General features: G+C 43.8%; 1 protein-coding gene across 4 annotated transcripts in view; it reads right to left on the bottom strand.

Annotated features, from left to right (window-relative positions):
• Positions 1–1,970: 1,970 nt before the first annotated feature.
• The window catches only part of rab27b (RAB27B, member RAS oncogene family), a 90,038-nt gene continuing 74,276 nt past the window's right edge, over positions 1,971–17,732 (bottom strand). For all 4 annotated transcript variants that reach the window (XM_071342337.1, XM_071342315.1, XM_071342326.1 and 1 more), the window contains 4 exons: positions 15,993–16,078; positions 9,921–10,024; positions 6,046–6,169; positions 1,971–2,959 (listed from right to left, as the gene is read on the bottom strand). In XM_071342337.1, the coding sequence (XP_071198438.1) occupies positions 2,773–2,959; positions 6,046–6,169; positions 9,921–10,024; positions 15,993–16,078 (501 nt within the window). In that variant the 3' untranslated portion in view covers positions 1,971–2,772. The remainder of the gene's footprint in view (positions 2,960–6,045; positions 6,170–9,920; positions 10,025–15,992; positions 16,079–17,732) is intronic.

The raw sequence follows: 17,732 nt of genomic DNA on the forward strand, positions 1-17,732 counted from the left end.
AGTAAAACACAGAAATGATCTGTATTGTCAAAAGAGCTCTAATTTTATTTCATTTCTCCAGAACATTCCCCCCCCCCCCCCCAGGATTTAGGGTTGTTAAGGTGGATTTTTGAGACGTTAAAGTCCAGACATTATTGTGTCTCCTTCAGCAGTTGGATTCTTTCTATGTTTACCAACGATCAAATGAAGCATTCAAAAGAAAACACATCAAAAGGACCTTGGACTGTTCTGGAAGAAACATTGGACTGTTCTGGAAGTGGCCAGTGAAGAGTCCACATCTGAGTCACACCCATAACGTATGGACGAGATATAAAATAGCAGCTGATGGAGGGCACCCCTCAAAAACATTGAAGAATTGCAACAGTTGCTGCTAAAGAATGGGCCAAATTTCCCCAGTAGAAAGGTGCAGCGAGCTCATTGATGAGGCATTTGCTGGCAGTTATCTTGGCCATAGTACTAGCTGGCAGTTATCTTGGCCATAGTACTAGCTGGCAGTTATCTTGGCCATAGTACTAGCTGGCAGTTATCTTGGCCATAGTACTAGCTGGCAGTTATCTTGGCCATGGACTGTGCAACCAAGTACTAGCTCTGGGGTGCCAATAATTTTCTCTATGCCATTTTTCTTTATTTTCTATAATAAAAAATAGTCAAAATAAAATTGGTTCTGCAAAGTTGAAATTATAATAACAATGTGTTGAGACCCCCAAAAATGTTTTTCTCTTTTTTTCTCCTTCGATTTAAACATTATTTTACAAGAAATAGATAATTATTTAAGACAAAAGTGCAAGGGTGTCAATATTTTTGGCCGTAGCTATGTCTGATAACAAATACCCACTGTTAACCCGATGAATCTCCAATCTCAGCCAAACTCCATTGCCGTAAGTAAGGAATAGCATTTTTCTCACCTAGTTATAGAACCACCGGTAGACTACACCACATAACTTTATGTTTTTAAAACCAAACCTGACACTATTGGGTTTATTAAATCAGTTATATACAGAACAGTCACTACACTGTGGACTTTGTCTTAAACACAATAATAGTTAACACTGCCTGTCTGTCCTGGTCACTATATATATATACCATCATGTTATTATTTTGTAATAGAAAGGTAGGCTTAGAAAAGGTGTGTTATCACTAGACATGAGGTGTTGAGATCCTGTAAAGCTGGTCGATGGGGCATGCTAACGACTGTAGAAACGGGAACACAGAACCACATCTGGAGTGCTAACTAGCTAACTAGCTAACTAGCTAACTAGCTAGATTTATTGTTACCAAGTCTGTCACATGAGATTAGTAGGTAAGAATGTCCAAAGGCCCTTGGTAACAACCACAGACAGACAGACAAACCTGCCCTGGACTACAGGAAATGTGAAGGTGATTTTGGCACACAGACAAACCTGCCCTGGACTACAGGAAATGTGAAGGTGATTTTGGCACATAGACAAATCTGCCCTGGACTACAGGAAATGTGAAGGTGATTTTGGCACACAGACAATCCTGCCCTGGACTACAGGAAATGTGAAGGTGATTTTGGCACACAGACAAACCTGCCCCGGACTACAGGAAATGTGAAGGTGATTTTGGCACACAGACAAACCTGCCCTGGACTACAGGAAATGTGAAGGTGATTTTGGCACATAGACAAACCTGCCCTGGACTACAGGAAATGTGAAGGTGATTTTGGCACACAGACAAACCTGCCGTGGACTACAGGAAATGTGAAGGTGATTTTGGCACACAGACAAACCTGCCCTGGACTACAGGAAATGTGAAGGTGATTTTGGCACACAGACAAACAGGCCAACGGCAGTTATCAAGGGATTAGGTGTTCTGCTTTGGCAATATATTTTCCTGACTGAGTGATATTACAATATGATAAAGTTGTTACTGTCTTTTATGCACATTTAGCTTGACACTGTTATTGTTTAACTAGACACTTATTGTCTACTGTTACTTGGGGATTCAAATTAAAGGGTGGAACCATCATTTATTCTAAAACAAAAAATACATAAAAAACTAAAATGAGAACTTATATTTAAATACACAAAAAAAAACTAAATATAAATCATATATAAATAAGTGGTCACATGTTTTATTAATATACTGTAATATTGGTACTGTAGTATGGATAGGACCTTAATACAGCCAAGGCAGTAGATTAGATTGGACATACACTTGTAAACACCATTGGGATATAAAGTCCTATAAAGCATAGGCCTCTGGTAGGCCAGAGTCTCGTCCCAAATGGCACCCTATTCATATAGTGCATTACTTCTGACTAGTAATGCACTATATTTATTTCACCTATATTTAACCTTTAACTAGGCAAGTCAGTTAAGAAAAAATTCTTATTTTACAACGACGGCCAAACCCTAACCCGGACGACGCTGGGCCAATTGTGCGCCGCCCTATGGGACTCCCAATCACGGCCGGTTGCGATACAGTCCGGGAATCGAACCAGGGCGTCTGTAATGACGCCTCTAGTGCTGAGATGCAGTGCCTTAGACCGCTGCGCCACTCGGGAGCCCTGTAATAAGGTACAGGGTGACATTTGAGACACAACACAGGACAGGACAGGAGAGACATATAGTCAGGCCCAGCACAGTACACACAGGCCATGCAAGGCCAGAACTACAGCGCCATTGCAATGTGGCTGCTTGAACTGCCCCTCACACATCATGATGCTGCTGCACTTCTGTGTCTGGCCACCAGAGGGGGTGCTAGAGCACCAATCAGAGTAGGGAGAAGGGGACGTGGGAGGGGCCAAGTCTAACATGCACACTTCTTCTGGTCAGGCGCAGCGTCCTCCAGCTTGGTGGCTCCTCCCCCGTTTGCGGGCTCGGCGGTGGGTTTGTCGACACACTGCTCCATCCTCTTCATGACCAGGTCTAGTAGAGTGAGGACCGCCTTGTCCACCTCAGACCCCGTCGCTGCCGACGTCTCAAAGTACGGGATCCTACAGGTGACATACAGAACCCACATCAGACAGGACCACACCAACACCCACATCAGACAGGACCACGCCAACACCCACATCAGACAGGACCACGCCAACACCCACATCAGACAGGACCACACCAGACAGGATCACGCCAACACCCACATCAGACAGGACCACACCAACACCCACATCAGACAGGACCACATCAATACCCACATCAGACAGGACCACACCAACACCCACATCAGACAGGACCACACCAACACCCATATCAGACAGGACCACACCAACACCCACATCAGTCAGGACCACACCAGACAGGACCACACCAACAACCACATCAGACAGGACCACATCAACACCCACATCAGACAGGACCACACCAACACCCACATCAGACAGGACCACATCAACACCCACATCAGACAGGACTACACCAACACCCACATCAGACAGGACCACACCAACACCCACATCAGACAGGACCACACCAACACCCACACCAACACCCACATCAGACAGGACCACACCAACACCCACACCAGACATGATCACACCAACACCAGACAGGATCACACCAACACCCACATCAGACAGGACCACACCAACACCCACATCAGACAAGATCACACCAACACCCACATCAGACAGGACCACATCAGACAGGACCACACCAGACAGGATCACACCAACACCCACATCAGAGCATTCTACCTGGTCTTACTAGTTGTATCTTATATCTGAAAGTTAAATTGAGTGACCATGTCAAGCACGTCAGGGTAGAAGGGACTGAACATGATAGACACTGATAGAGACTGTTGTAATAACAACCAAACGACTCCGGTTATGTCTTGAGAAGAGATCCACCAGGTATTATTTTATGTTAATGAACCACAAACTCTCTGCTAGTACAGCTCTGAATGACAAGCCCAGCACTCAGACATGACAGAGGCGGCATCGACTGCGTCCCAAATGACACCCTATTCCATAGTTAGTACATTACTTTAGACCAGAGCCCTATGAAACCCTATTCCCTATATAGTGCACTACTTTAGACCAGAGCCCTATGGCACCCTATTCCCTATATAGTGCACTACTTTAGACCAGAGCCCTATGGCACCATATTCCCTATATAGTTCACTACTTTAGCATGTCTTGGGGGTATAATATACAATGCTAACCTCCCCTGTTATTGTAATGGTGAGGGGTTAGCATGTCTTGGTTGTATGATATAAAATGCTAACCTCCCCTGTTATTGTAATGGTGAGATGTTAGCATGTCTTGGAGGTATGATATAAAATGCTACACTCCCCTGTTATTGTAATGGTGAGAGGTTAGCATGTCTTGGGGGTATGATATAAAATGCTAACCTCCCCTGTTATTGGTAATGGTGAGAGGTTAGCATGTCTTGGGGGTATGATATAAAATGCTACACTCCTCTGTTATTGTAATGGTGAGGGGTTAGCATGTCTTGTGGGTATGATATAAAATGCTAATCTCCCCTGTTATTGTAATGGTGAGAGGTTAGCATGTCTTGAGGGTATGATATAACATGCTAACCTCCCCTGTTATTGTAATGGTGAGAGGTTAGCATGTCTTGAGGGTATGATATAAAATGCTACACTCCCCTGTTATTGTAATGGTGAGAGGTTAGCATGTCTTGAGGGTATGATATAAAATGCTAACCTCCCCTGTTATTGTAATGGTGAGAGGTTAGCATGTCTTGAGGGTATGCTATAAAATGCTAACCTCCCCTGTTATTGTAATGGTGAGAGGTTAGCATGTCTAGAGGGTATGATATAAAATGCTAATCTCCCCTGTTATTGTAATGGTGAGAGGTTAGCATGTCTTGAGGGTATGATATAAAATGCTACACTCCCCTGTTATTGTAATGGTGAGAGGTTAGCATGTCTTGAGGGTATGATATAAAATGCTAACCTCCCCTGTTATTGTAATGGTGAGAGGTTAGCATGTCTTGAGGGTATGATATAAAATGCTAACCTCCCCTGTTATTGTAATGGTGAGAGGTTAGCATGTCTAGAGGGTATGATATAAAATGCTAATCTCCCCTGTTATTGTAATGGTGAGAGGTTAGCATGTCTTGAGGGTATGATATAAAATGCTAACCTCCCCTGTTATTGTAATGGTGAGAGGTTAGCATGTCTAGAGGGTATGATATAAAATGCTAATCTCCCCTGTTATTGTAATGGTGAGAGGTTAGCATGTCTTGAGGGTATGATATAAAATGCTAACCTCCCCTGTTATTGTAATGGTGAGAGGTTAGCATGTCTTGTGGGTATGATATAAAATGCTAACCTCCCCTGTTATTGTAATGGTGAGAGGTTAGCATGTCTAGAGGGTATGATATAAAATGCTAACCTCCCCTGTTATTGTAATGGTGAGAGGTTAGCATGTCTTGGGGGTATGATATAAAATGCTACACTCCTCTGTTATTGTAATGGTGAGAGGTTAGCATGTCTTGAGGGTATGATATAAAATGCTAACCTCCCCTGTTATTGTAATGGTGAGAGGTTAGCATGTCTTGGGGGTATGATATTTGTGCTATTCATTCAGGATTGTCGGTAACCATGGTAGGATCCACGTTAATGTAGAAGTGTTTAGAAACATATTCTATTCAAATTTACATTAAAAGTGGCTTAAAAATGAGACAATACATAATTTACTATTCATTTCTATTTGGCACAAAATAATCTGTAACACAACCAAAACAAACAGCAAATGAATCCAACAAGTTTGTCAAGTCTCTAGCTTGATGTAGTCATTGAGTGGTAGGAATATGGGACCAAATACTAAACTTTTCACTACTTTAATACAGTGAATTTGTCCCAATCCTTTTGGTCCCCTAAAATGGAAGGACTATGTACAAAAAGTGGTGTAACTTCTAAACGGTTCAGCCGATATGGAGGAAAATACCCTCAAATTAAAGCTGACCGTCTGCACTTTAACCTCATAGTCATTGTATCATTTCAAATCCAAAGTGCTGGAGTACAGAGCCAAAATAACTAAACACGTGTCACTGTCCCTCTACTTTTGGAGCTCACTGTCTGTGTAGATGACGGGGGTAACTCTCCCCTACTCACCCGTACTTGTCGGCTAGTTCCTTAGCCTGCTCCTCCTGCACCTCTCTCTGGTCCGCCAGGTCTGCCTTGTTGCCCACCAACACCATGTCTGGGTTCTCACAGTACGCATTGGCCTGCAGCTGGCCTGGGGACAACATGGCACCGTTAACATTGTGGACAAAAAAAATCACTAAGCACCCTTTTTCTGCCTCCCAGTCGCTCCTTTTCCTTTGGTGTCCATCTCTTTGGGACATGTGAAGCGCTGTGGGCCCTCATACTCATTCTATAGTTGACCTTTTAGTCACCTTTTCTACTTCCTGTGCTCTCCCTAAATCTAAAGCCAGGATGATTTATGTAACTTTTATTTGACAGGAAGACATACTGAGACCAAGGTCTCTTTTACAAATGCGCCCTGTATAATACAATATCAAACACACATTAAACACTATATACACTGTATACATGAACATGTAGTCCATCTGAGACATTCTAATGATGGAACATGTAGTCCATCTGAGACATTCTAATGATGGAACATGTAGTCCATCTGAGACATTCTAATGATGGAACATGTAGTCCATCTGAGACATTCTAATGATGGAACATGTAGTCCATCTGAGACATTCTAATGATGGAACATGTAGTCCATCTGAGACATTCTAATGATGGAACATGTAATCCATCTGAAACATTCTAATGATGGAACATGTAGTCCATCTGAGACATTCTAATGATGGAACATGTAGTCCATCTGAGACATTCTAATGATGGAACATGTAGTCCATCTGAGACATTCTAATGATGGAACATGTAGTCCATCTGAGACATTCTAATGATGGAACATGTAGTCCATCTGAGACATTCTAATGATGGAACATGTAGTCCATCTGAGACATTCTAATGATGGAACATGTAGTCCATCTGAGACATTCTAATGATGGAACATGTAGTCCATCTGAGACATTCTAATGATGGAACATGTAGTCCATCTGAGACATTCTAATGATGGAACATGTAGTCCATCTGAAACATTCTAATGATGGAACATGTAGTCCATCTGAGACATTCTAATGATGGAACATGTAGTCCATCTGAGACATTCTAATGATGGAACATGTAGTCCATCTGAGACATTCTAATGATGGAACATGTAGTCCATCTGAGACATTCTAATGATGGAACATGTAATCCATCTGAAACATTCTAATGATGGAACATGTAGTCCATCTGAGACATTCTAATGATGGAACATGTAGTCCATCTGAGACATTCTAATGATGGAACATGTAGTCCATCTGAGACATTCTAATGATGGAACATGTAGTCCATCTGAGACATTCTAATGATGGAACATGTAGTCCATCTGAGACATTCTAATGATGGAACATGTAGTCCATCTGAAACATTCTAATGATGGAACATGTAGTCCATCTGAGACATTCTAATGATGGAACATGTAGTCCATCTGAGACATTCTAATGATGGAACATGTAGTCCATCTGAGACATTCTAATGATGGAACATGTAGTCCATCTGAGACATTCTAATGATGGAACATGTAGTCCATCTGAGACATTCTAATGATGGAACATGTAGTCCATCTGAGACATTCTAATGATGGAACATGTAGTCCATCTGAGACATTTTAATGATGGAACATGTAGCCAGATCAACAGTCAGATCAACAGCCAGATCAACAGTCAGATCAACAGTCAGATCAACAGCCAGATCAACAGTCAGATCAACAGTCAGATCAACAGCCAGATGAACAGTCAGATCAACAGTCAGATCAACAGCCAGATCAACAGTCAGATCAACAGTCAGATCAACAGCCAGATGAACAGTCAGATCAACAGCCAGATCAACAGCCAGATCAACAGCCAGATCAACAGTCAGATCAACAGTCAGATCAACAGCCAGATCAACAGCCAGATCAACAGTCAGATCAACAGCCAGATCAACAGTCAGATCAACAGTCAGATCAACAGCCAGATCAACAGTCAGATCAACAGTCAGATCAACAGTCAGATGAACAGCCAGATCAACAGCCAGATCAACAGCCAGATCAACAGTCAGATCAACAGTCAGATCAACAGCCAGATCAACAGCCAGATCAACAGCCAGATCAACAGCCAGATCAACAGCCAGATCAACAGTCAGATCAACAGTTAGGGCAATATCATACATAATACTATCATCCACATATAGATGAAGTTTATGATTTTTTAACAGATTGACCAATGTTGTTTATATTAATAGTGAAGAGAACAGGTCCCAAAATGGACCCCTGTGGTACACCTTTATGTACATCAAGAAATTCAGACTTAACCCCATCAATCACGACGGCCTGAGTTCTGTCACTAAGATAATCATGAAACCAAGAAACGGCGTCAGAGCTCAGACCTATCGAGGACAACGTATTCTATAAAATAACACGATCAACAGTATCAAAAAGCTTTTGACAGGTCTACAAACCAAGCAGCACATTTAATTTTAGCGTCTAAAGTATTGACAATATCATTAACAACTAATGAGGATGCTGTGATAGTGCTATGGCCAGGTCTAAACCCTGATTGGATGGCCAGGCCTAAACCCTGATTGGATGGCTAGGCCTAAATCCTGATTGGTTTACATTCCATCAGTGTGATTAGAATACAGAATGTCACAGCTGAATACTACTACCCTGATGAAGGCAGCTTGCTGTCAAAACGTTGGCTAATTAATACAAGTATTGTTTCAGATTAATACAGGGTGAGGATCACTTCTTTTGAAGTGTTTTGAACCACTGGACTGGGCCTCGCTAATGCTGGACTGGGCCTCGCTAACCTCGCTAACTCAGGTCTGGGCCTCGCTAACTCAGGTCTGGGCCTCGCTAACTCAGGTCTGGGCCTCGCTAAATTAGGACTGGGCCTTGCTAAATCTGGACTGGGCCTCGCTAACCTCGCTAACTCAAGTATGGGCCTTGCTAACTCTGGACTGGGCCTCGCTAACTCAGGTCTGGGCCTCGCTAACTCAGGTCTGGGCCTCGCTAACTCAGGTCTGGGCCTCGCTAACTCAGGTCTGGGCCTTGCTAAATTAGGACTGGGCCTTGCTAAATCTGGACTGGGCCTCGTTAACCTCGCTAACTCAAGTATGGGCCTTGCTAACTCTGGACTGGGCCTAACTAACTCAGGTCTGGGCCTCGCTAACTCTGGACTGGGCCTCGCTAACTCAGGTCTGGTCCTCGCTAACTCAGGTCTGGGCCTCGCTAACTCAGGTCTGAGCCTCGCTAACTCAGGTCTGGTCCTCGCTAAATTAGGACTGGGCCTCGTTAACCCAGGTCTGCATTTTCCTTTCTCCAGAAAACAGTTTACTACTAACCTTTGCCTACTTCCTGTGCCCTCCCTCCAGGCCTAGCTCAAAGGATGATTACAGTATTGATTGATATTGATCCACTGAGGACCTGTCTGGTCTTTCAATACCGCCTTAATTAAACTGTCTTCCTTTCAAATGCCAGGACATCATTGTCAATAAGAATTTGTTATTAACTGACTGGTTAAATAAAGGTAAGGGCAAAATCGTATTTCTATTCAATTGAATAAATGAATTGACTGAATCCCCAACCCTGGCCTGGCCATGTTCTGTACAATTCAGGTTGAAGCATGCTGGTGTTTAGAAGAGATGTGTCTTGTAAAGTGGCCTTGTGTAGCTCAGTTGCTAGAACACTTGTGCTTGCATTGCCAATGGTCATGGGTTTGATTTCCGCTGGGGCCACCCATAAGAAAAATGTATCCACATATAAGTTGCTTTGGATAAATGTGTCTGCAAAATGGCATATAATATCTCAAGTGCTGTGTGTGTGTGTGTGTGTGTGTGTGTGTGTGTGTGTGTGTGTGTGCACCTAGACCACAACGTACTCATCCAGTTGCGGACGTTGAGAAAGCTCTGTTGGCTGGTGAGGTCAAACATGAGCAGGAAGCCCATAGCATCTCTGAAGAATGCTGTGGTCAGACTCCTGAACCTGGAGGGGAGACAACAACAGAATCATCACTGAAGAATGCTGTGGTCAGACTCCTGAACCTGGAGGGGAGACAACAACAGAATCATCTCTGAAGAATGCTGTGGTCAGACTCCTGAACCTGGAGGGAGACAACAACAGAATCATCACTGAAGAATGCTGTGGTCAGACTCCTGAACCTGGAGGGGAGACAACAACAGAATCATCTCTGAAGAATGCTGTGGTCAGACTCCTGAACCTGGAGGGAGACAACAACAGAATCATCTCTGAAGAATGCTGTGGTCAGACTCCTGAACCTGGAGGGGAGACAACAACAGAATCATCTCTGAAGAATGCTGTGGTCAGACTCCTGAACCTGGAGGGGAGACAACAACAGAATAATCTCTGAAGAATGCTGTGGTCAGACTCCTGAACCTGGATGGAGGGGAGACAACAACAGAATCATCACTGAAGAATGCTGTGGTCAGACTCCTGAACCTGGAGGGGAGACAACAACAGAATCATCACTGAAGAATGCTGTGGTCAGACTCCTGAACCTGGAGGGGAGACAACAACAGAATCATCACTGAAGAATGCTGTGGTCAGACTCCTGAACCTGGAGGGGAGACAACAACAGAATCATCTCTGAAGAATGCTGTGGTCAGACTCCTGAACCTGGAGGGGAGACAACAACAGAATCATCACTGAAGAATGCTGTGGTCAGACTCCTGAACCTGGAGGGGAGACAACAACAGAATCATCTCTGAAGAATGCTGTGGTCAGACTCCTGAACCTGGAGGGGAGACAACAATAGAATTTTACAAATGGCGTTCCAATTTAGAACCGGGATGTTGACACAGTTTTGCCCCAGGTCTCCAGTTTTGCCCCAGGTCCCCAGTTTTGCCCCAGGTCTCCAGTTTTACCCCAGGTCTCCAGTTTTGCCCCAGTTCTCCAGTTTTGCCCCAGGTCTCCAGTTTTGCCCCAGGTCTCCAGTTTTGCCCCAGGTCTCCAGTTTTGCCCCAGGTCCCCAGTTTTGCCCCAGGTCTCCAGTTTTACCCCAGGTCTCCAGTTTTGCCCCAGTTCTCCAGTTTTGCCCCAGGTCTCCAGTTTTGCCCCAGTTCTCCAGTTTTGCCCCAGGTCTCCAGTTTTGCCCCAGGTCTCCAGTTTTGCCCCAGGTCTCCAGTTTTACCCCAGGTCTCCAGTTTTGCCCCAGGTCTCCAGTTTTGCCCCAGGTCTCCAGTTTTACCCCAGGTCCCCAGTTTTGCCCCAGGTCTCCAGTTTTGCCCCAGGTTTTTGCCCCAGGTCTCCAGTTTTGCCCCAGGTCTCCAGTTTTGCCCCAGGTCTCCAGTTTTGCCCCAGGCCTCCAGTTTTGCCCCAGGTCTCCAGTTTTGCCCCAGGGTTTTGCCCCAGGTCTCCAGTTTTGCCCCAGGCCTCCAGTTTAAAATACCACTATTTTAACCAGGTTTGTTAGTTAGCGCTTGGGAAACGTGGGTCACCAATCAGCCGAGGACTGGCTTAGAGAAGGTTTGAGAATGGGGATGGCGACAGTTCAATGGGTTTCTGTACAGCTCTTTGTGACATCAGCTGATGTAAGAAGGGCTTTATAAATACATTTGATTGATTGATTGATTGATGGCAACATCAAGAGTTGTGGTTTCGATTCCCACGTGTCACATATACTGAATATATCTGTCAATGGTGACAGTTCCGTAATTTAGCGTCTAATTAAATTACCAAGATTGCCAGTGGAGCTTCCAGCTTGCAAAGTGATTCAAGGCACAAATTCGCTATGATCTTTCAATTTAGAGAATTGCAATCTCATTCTGGCATAGAGAAGGCCCGGTCAGAAATAAAATGAGCTGAAGTGTGTGTGTGTGTGTTCGTGTGTAACATACACATGACATAATACATACTGATGAGTCATCAAACTATGAGTCAAAGCTTGATAAATGGACTGGCAGCCTTGAATCAACTGCTGCCTTCCAGTGTGTTTGTCTCTGATAGCAGAACACTTCTTGTATGCGTTCCAAATGGAACCCTATTCCCTACATAGTGCACTACTTTTGACCAGAGCCCTATGGAACCCTATTCCCTATATAGTGCACTACTTTTGACCAGAGCCCTATGGAACCCTATTCCCTACATAGTGCACTACTTTTGACCAGAGCCCTATGGAACCCTATTCCCTATATAGTGCACTACTTTTGACTAGAGCCCTATGGAACCCTTTTCCCTATATCAGGGCTGCCCAACCCTCTTCCTGGAGATCTACTGTCCTGTAGGTTTTCAGCCCAACCCTCTTCCTGGAGATCTACTGTCCTGTAGGTTTTCAGTCCAACCCTCTTCCTGGAGATCTACTGTCCTGTAGGTTTTCAGTCCAACCCTCTTCCTGGAGATCTACTGTCTTGTAGGTTTTCAGTCCAACCCTCTTCCTGGAGATCTACTGTCCTGTAGGTTTTCAGTCCAACCCTCTTCCTGGAGATCTACTGTCCTGTAGGTTTTCAGTCCAACCCTCTTCCTGGAGATCTACTGTCTTGTAGGTTTTCAGTCCAACCCTCTTCCTGGAGATCTACTGTCCTGTAGGTTTTCAGTCCAACCCTCTTCCTGGAGATCTACTGTCCTGTAGGTTTTCAGTCCAACCCTCTTCCTGGAGATCTACTGTCCTGGAGGTTTTCAGTCCAACCCTCTTCCTGGAGATCTACTGTCCTGTAGGTTTTCAGTCCAACCCTCTTCCTGGAGATCTACTGTCCTGGAGGTTTTCAGTCCAACCCTCTTCCTGGAGATCTACCGTCCTGTAGGTTTTCAGTCCAACCCTAATTTAACACACCTTGATTCTACTAATTAGCTGCTCAACAAGACCTTAACTAGCTGAATCAGATACGCCAAATTAGGGTTAGACTGATAACCTACAGGACAGTAGATCTCCAGGAAGAGGGTTGGGCTGAAAACCTACAGGACAGTAGAAATGAACACTGGTTGGAATGTAGAGTGGTTGATTCTCAAGAAGCTTCATGAAGTGCATTAGTTTAATCCAGGCTCTGGTCAACGTAGGGAATAGGGTGCGGTTCGGGACACAGCCTCAGTCTGTCTCTCATTGAGGCTTTTTTTTAGATCAACAGACACGTCAGTTTCTCTCTCGTACGTAGCGAGGTGTCTGACCCGCTAGTGTAACAGTTTAGCTTCTGTCCCTCTAATCGCCCCTACCTGGGCTCGAACCAGGGACCCTCTGCACACATCCACAACAGTCACCCACGAAGCATCGTTACCCATCGCTCCACAAAAGCTGCGGCCCTTGCAGAGCAAGGGGAACAACTACTTCATGGTCTCAGAGCGAGTGACGTCACTGATTGAACCGCTATTAGCGCGCACCACCGCTAACTAGCGTCACACCGGTTACACTAGCAACACAGACAAATGCTGTGAAGACGCAGTGAAGACGCCTCATTGTTAAGGCTTGTTAAGATGCTGTGAAGACGCCTCATTGTTAAGTCTTGTTAAGACGCTGTGAAGACGCCTCATTGTTAAGGCTCGTTAAGACGCTGTGAAGACGCCTCATTGTTAAGGCTCGTTAAGACGCTGTGAAGACGCCTCATTGTTAAGGCTCGTTAAGACGCTGTGAAGACGCCTCATTGTTAATGCTCGTTAAGACGCTGTGAAGGCGCCTCATTGTTAAGTCTTGTTAAGACGCTGTGAAGACGCCTCATTGTTAAGGCTTGTTCAGACGCTGTGAAGACGCCTCATTGTTAAGGCTCGTTAACCTTTCACGAGCCTCTACCCCGGGTCCGGGATCACCCCCCACCCCCCCCACACACTGATTAGCATAGCTAGCATAGCTTCACAAGTAGATAGTAGCATCTAAATATCATTAAATCACAAGTCCAAGACACCAGATGAAAGATACAGATCTTGTGAATAAAGCCACCATTTCAGATTTTTAAAATGTTTTACAGGGAAGACAAAATATGTAAATCTATTAGCTAAACACGTTAGCAAAATACACCACTATTCTAACTCCATCAGTTTCTTACTCCTTCAGGTGCTATCACCAATTCGGCTCAACTAAGATATTGATAGCCAATAACCTATAAAAAAAAACATCAGATGACAGTCTGATAACATATTCATGGTATAGGATAGTTTTTGTTAGAAAAAAGTGCATATTTCAGGTAGAAATCACAGTTTACAATTGCACCGACCATCACAAATCGACTAGAATTACTAGATAGAGCAACGTGTATGACCAATTTACTCATCATAAAACATTTCATAAAAATAGACAAAGCATAGCAATGGAAAGACCCAGTTCTTGTGATTTCAGACCATATTTCAGATTTTCTAAGCGTTTTTCAGCGAAAACACAATAAATCGATAAGTTAGCATACCACATGTGCAAACGTTACCAGAGCATCGATTCCAGCCAAAGAGCGCTATAACGTAATCACCGCCAAAATATATTAATTTTTTCACTAACCTTCTCAGAATTCTTCCGATGACACTCCTGTAACATCATTTTACAACATACATATACAGTTTGTTCGAAAAGGTGCATATTTAGCCATACAAAACCGTGGTTATACAATGGAAATAGTCACAACTCAAGCCTCAAAATGAGGAACGTCAGCTTTCAGAGTGATCTAGTTTAATCGAAAGCTAATCATATACTTGACTAAAAAATACAGGGTTGACAGGAATCGAAAGACAAATTAGTTCTTAATGCAACCGCTGATTTACATTTTTAAAATTATCCTTACTTTTCAATACAGGGTTCGCCAAGTGAAGCTATACCAAACAAAATGGCGAAATATGCGTTTAAAATATTTCGACAGAACAACGATTTATCATATTAAATATTGCTTACTTTGAGATGTTCTTCCATCATATTCTTGGGCAATGTATCCTTTCTATGTTATAAACGTCTTTTGGTCGATAGATGTCCTCTGTCCTTCGAAATATCCACTAACGATCGAACGGGACCCCAAAACGTGTCCAAAGTTTCAGAGTGCACAACAAAGAAATTCCTCAAAATCGCACTAAACGGATATAAATTGCTATAAAACGGTTCAAATTAACTACATTATGATGTTTTTAACAACTATAACGACTGAAAACATGACCGGAGAAATATTGCTGGTTAGACAAGGATTTGGAATGAGGCAAGTCCGATGTCCTTCACGCTTCAGGCGCGCGACGAGAAAGGGCGGTCCCTATACATTTTGTGGTTTTATAATGGCTGGGATTGTGCAATAGACTCCATTCAAAACGTGATGACGTACAGACACCCAGAGGAAGACGTAGGCAGTGTCGGTTTCTTCATAGCATTCACTGTCGCCTTAAAAACAGACTCCAGATCAGGGGTAAAAATTTCTGAAATCAAACCCCTGTCATGAAAAGTGCTGTAGATATTGTTCTGTACCACTCAGAGACAAAATTCCAACTTCTATAGAAACTAGAAGGTGTTTTCTATCCAATAATAACAATAATATGCATATTGTACGATCAAGAATTTAGCACGAGGCAGTTTAATTTGGAGACCCAAATATGCTAATGCGGAACAGCACCCCCTATAGTTGCAAGAAGTTAAGACGCTGTGAAGACGCCTCATTGTTAAGTCTTGTTAAGACGCTGTGAAGACGCCTCATTGTTAAGGGTTGTTCAGACGCTGTGAAGACGCCTCATTGTTAAGGCTCGTTAAGACGCTGTGAAGACGCCTCATTGTTAAGTCTTGTTAAGGCCTTGCAGAACTACATCAACCACAAGGTAAGGGGGAGTGATACCTTGAGAGATTCTCACGTTGTGAGAGCTTGAGATATACAGTAGTTAAACAAAAAATCTAGCTACAAAACTGAATGGCAGCAGTGGTTTGTCAATGACTTCATGCTAAGCAAAGCTTAGGTAAGATAGGGTAGTCATAGGAATACCTACCTTTATAATGCATCATAGGCACATATGTAACACTTTATGAGCTACATGTAAATGCATTAGAATGCAGTACCTCTCCTGTCCAGCCGTATCCCAGAGCTGGAGGTGAACTTTAAAGGTCTTCCCTGTGGTTCCATTGGGGCCCGACGCTGTGTACACCTGAAACACACACGGACACATACAGGGTGAGAAACACACCGACACACACAGGGTGAGAAACACACACCCGACATACACAGGGTGAGAAACACACCGACACACACAGGGTGAGAAACACACCGACACACACAGGGTGAGAAACACACACCCGACATACACAGGGTGAGAAACACACCGACACACACAGGGTGAGAAACACACCGACACACACAGGGTGAGAAACACACACCCGACATACACAGGGTGAGAAACACACCGACACACAAGATGAGAAACACACACCAACACACAGGGTGAGAAACACCCAACACACACAGGGTGAGAAACACACACCAACACACAGGGTGAGAAACACCCAACACACACAGGGTGAGAAACACACACCAACACACAGGGTGAGAAACACCCAACACACACAGGGTGAGAAACACACACCGACACACACAGGGTGAGAAACACACACCCAACACACAGGGTGAGAAACACACACCGACACACACAGGGTGAGAAACACACACCCAACACACAGGGTGAGAAACACACACCCGACACACACAGGGTGAGAAACACACACCCAACACACAGGGTGAGAAACACACTGACACACACAGGGTGAGAAACACACACAGGGTGAGAAACACACACCGACACACACAGGGTGAGAAACACACACCGACACACACAGGGTGAGAAACACACACAGGGTGAGAAACACACACCGACACACACAGGGTGAGAAACACACCGACACACACAGGGTGAGAAACACCCAACACACAAATCTACAGATCTACGTTAGCTAAGTCACTACATCTACAGATCTACGTTAGCTAAGTCACTACATGTACAGATCTACGTTAGCTAAGTCACTAAATGTACAGTGCTAAGCTACTCAGGCTGTGTTTAGACACTGGCACTGTTATCAACAATGGTACAACAGAGACTTTACTATAAGAAAACAGTAACATCCTGGGGAAGAAATTATTTTGCTGCAGAATCCAAAGAAAATACTGTAACAAAACCAACATGAACAGATAAACAGACATGAACAGATAAACAGACATGAACAGATACAAACAGACATAAACAGATACAAACAGACATGAACAGATACAAACAGACACGAACAGATACAAACAGACACGAACAGATACAAACAGACATGAACAGATACAAACAGACATGAACAGACACAACAGTATCGTTATCGGCTTTTTTAATTCTCCAATAATCGGTATCGGCGTTGAAAAATCATAATCGGTCGACCTCTAATTATAACCCATATGCTGTGGTTTGTGTCTGTCTGCAGGAGATGCATCATCAAGCCATCACTGGAGGTACTGTACGCAAAAGCATGCAGCGTCATTATCCACTTTGCTTCTGCGTCACAGGATTACATCTCATTGATGGTCCTACTGGTCGATCTATAACAGGATTACATCTCATTGATGGTCCTACTGGTCGATCTATAACAGGATTACATCTCATTGATGGTCCTACTGGTCGATCTATAACAGGATTACATCTTATTGATGGACCTACTGGTCGATCTATAACAGGATTACATCTCATTGATGGTCCTACTGGTCGATCTATAACAGGATTACATCTCATTGATGGTCCTACTGGTCGATCTATAACAGATAACATCTCA

The sequence above is a fragment of the Salvelinus alpinus genome, chromosome 1 (assembly GCF_045679555.1).
Source record: "Salvelinus alpinus chromosome 1, SLU_Salpinus.1, whole genome shotgun sequence".
NCBI classification, from domain to species: domain Eukaryota; kingdom Metazoa; phylum Chordata; class Actinopteri; order Salmoniformes; family Salmonidae; genus Salvelinus; species Salvelinus alpinus.